Source organism: Oryza brachyantha, chromosome 11 (assembly GCF_000231095.2).
Source record: "Oryza brachyantha chromosome 11, ObraRS2, whole genome shotgun sequence".
In the NCBI taxonomy this organism is placed as follows: Eukaryota; Viridiplantae; Streptophyta; class Magnoliopsida; order Poales; family Poaceae; genus Oryza; species Oryza brachyantha.
In genome coordinates, this window is record NC_023173.2 from 10,449,898 (window position 1) to 10,451,649 (window position 1,752).

At 47.8% G+C, this 1,752-nt stretch overlaps 1 protein-coding gene across 1 annotated transcript; it reads right to left on the reverse strand.

Moving 5' to 3' along the window:
* Positions 1–373: 373 nt before the first annotated feature.
* Positions 374–1,374, reverse strand: LOC107303438. Its single transcript, XM_015842457.2, has 2 exons — positions 795–1,374; positions 374–584 (listed from the first exon to the last, which is right to left on the reverse strand). The coding sequence occupies exons 1-2, from the start codon at positions 904–906 to the stop codon at positions 394–396; spliced, it is 303 nt and encodes a 100-aa protein (XP_015697943.1). The 5' UTR covers positions 907–1,374; the 3' UTR covers positions 374–393.
* Between the last annotated feature and the right edge of the window lie 378 nt (positions 1,375–1,752).

Here is a 1,752-nt window from a genome sequence, read left to right on the forward strand (position 1 = left end):
TTTATGATCTCGACCCCATCTCTCTCCACACACAAAACATAATCCCTTAGCTTTTCTATAAGCTTTGAGAGCAGATAGCTTATCATCCTGAAACTTGTTGGACTCACCCAGCTTTTGGTCTTCCATAGAAGAACCGGAATATTTTAGTCCAGAGGCAGTACCGGGTACACTGAATCTATTAGCAGGTTTCACATAGCCAATGGAGTCTTGTTTCTTGTAGTTGGTAGGAACACTGTCTTCCATAGCCTCCTCCTGCAGTAATCCAATGGCACACGCTGAATCAAGATCACGAGGGCGTTGTACCATCACCACTGTCCTGATATCCTTCCGAAGACCCTCCACAAAATGGGTAACAAAATAAGATGGCCCGGCCTTGTCATCAAATGCTAACAGCTAATGCATAACAACATCAAATTTCTCAACATATGCAGTCACAGCTGAAGTTTGCTTGGTGCAAATCATCTGCCTAAGAAGTGCCTCCTGCCTATCCTTAGTGAACTTGTCACTCACCCTAGCACACAGTTCTACCCAAGACGCGCCCTCTAACTCTTGGTACACAGACTGCAACCAAAAGGCAGCTATACCTGAAAAATTCAGTGTGGCCACCTTAACCCAATTGGCATGATGAACACCATAAACATCAAAGTATTTTTCACAATTGATACGCCACATTTGAGGGTTAGCTCCTGAAAACTGAGGGCAAGTCATAGGTGGTACGTTTCCCTCCAAACTTGTATCCCTCCACTTGCTGAACCCAGCTAAAGTCCCCGAGTTCAGATGGAATTCAGATTTACCTTGCCGATTTTCAGGTGTGCACTCCTCTCTGTTGATGAAGTTCGGAAGCCGTTGGGACAGAATCTCGAGCTTCTCCACCTTGGATTTCAACCCCATGACTGCGACGCCCATGACTGCGCTTTAGGTCTCCGAAGTCAGCACGATTCTTCTCCTCCGCTTCCTCCCGCTTCCTCTTGTTATCCTCCGTCATCTTCAACAGAAAATCCAGCTTGCTCTCCTGCGCCATGATTTGGGCAGCTTGCTTGGTGATGTACCTTGGCTTCTCCAGGATTTCCCTCTCGACAAGCTCGCTCCGAATTCTACCAACCGCAGGAGGCAAGTTTCCTTTTCGCGGGGATGATCGGTGATCACCCCCAATCCTCCTGATGGAATTTTTACGGTCGAATCAAAAGAAATTGAGCGTGTCGAGGCTCTGATACCAAGTTGTGAGCACCGTTCGGAAAATCCAATGAAAACAACGAGAACACAGAAGAACAGCACGGCAACAATGGAAGAAGGGGTAGATTACTATTACGAACTCAAGGTAGAACGGGATACACATTCGCCAGATCCAACAGGATCGGCCTTCCGCCGCCTACACCGCCGTCCAGTTCCAAGCCCCCTCACACATGAGTTCGTCTCAGATTATATACACCTCCGACAACGAATAGCCAGCTGTCAGCGGGCCCAATCCGGCCCAGCATATCGGTTGTTGGGTTTGCGAACTCGCTTCTCTCGTGGGCCGTCGTCTTGTAGCACGTCCGGCACAGGCTCCGCCGCCGCTGACACAGTATCTTCAGCTCCAGGTAGGTTCGTCGGGTCCCTGACAGAGCAAATTAACCTGTTCAGGAGCAATCTACTAACAGGAAAAGCAAGGCGATAGCACACTTCCAAATGTAACTACTCATTTATATTGGGAAAATACGGTTCATCAGGGATAACTCATTTATTACAGTTTAAAATATAGCCTGTTTCATA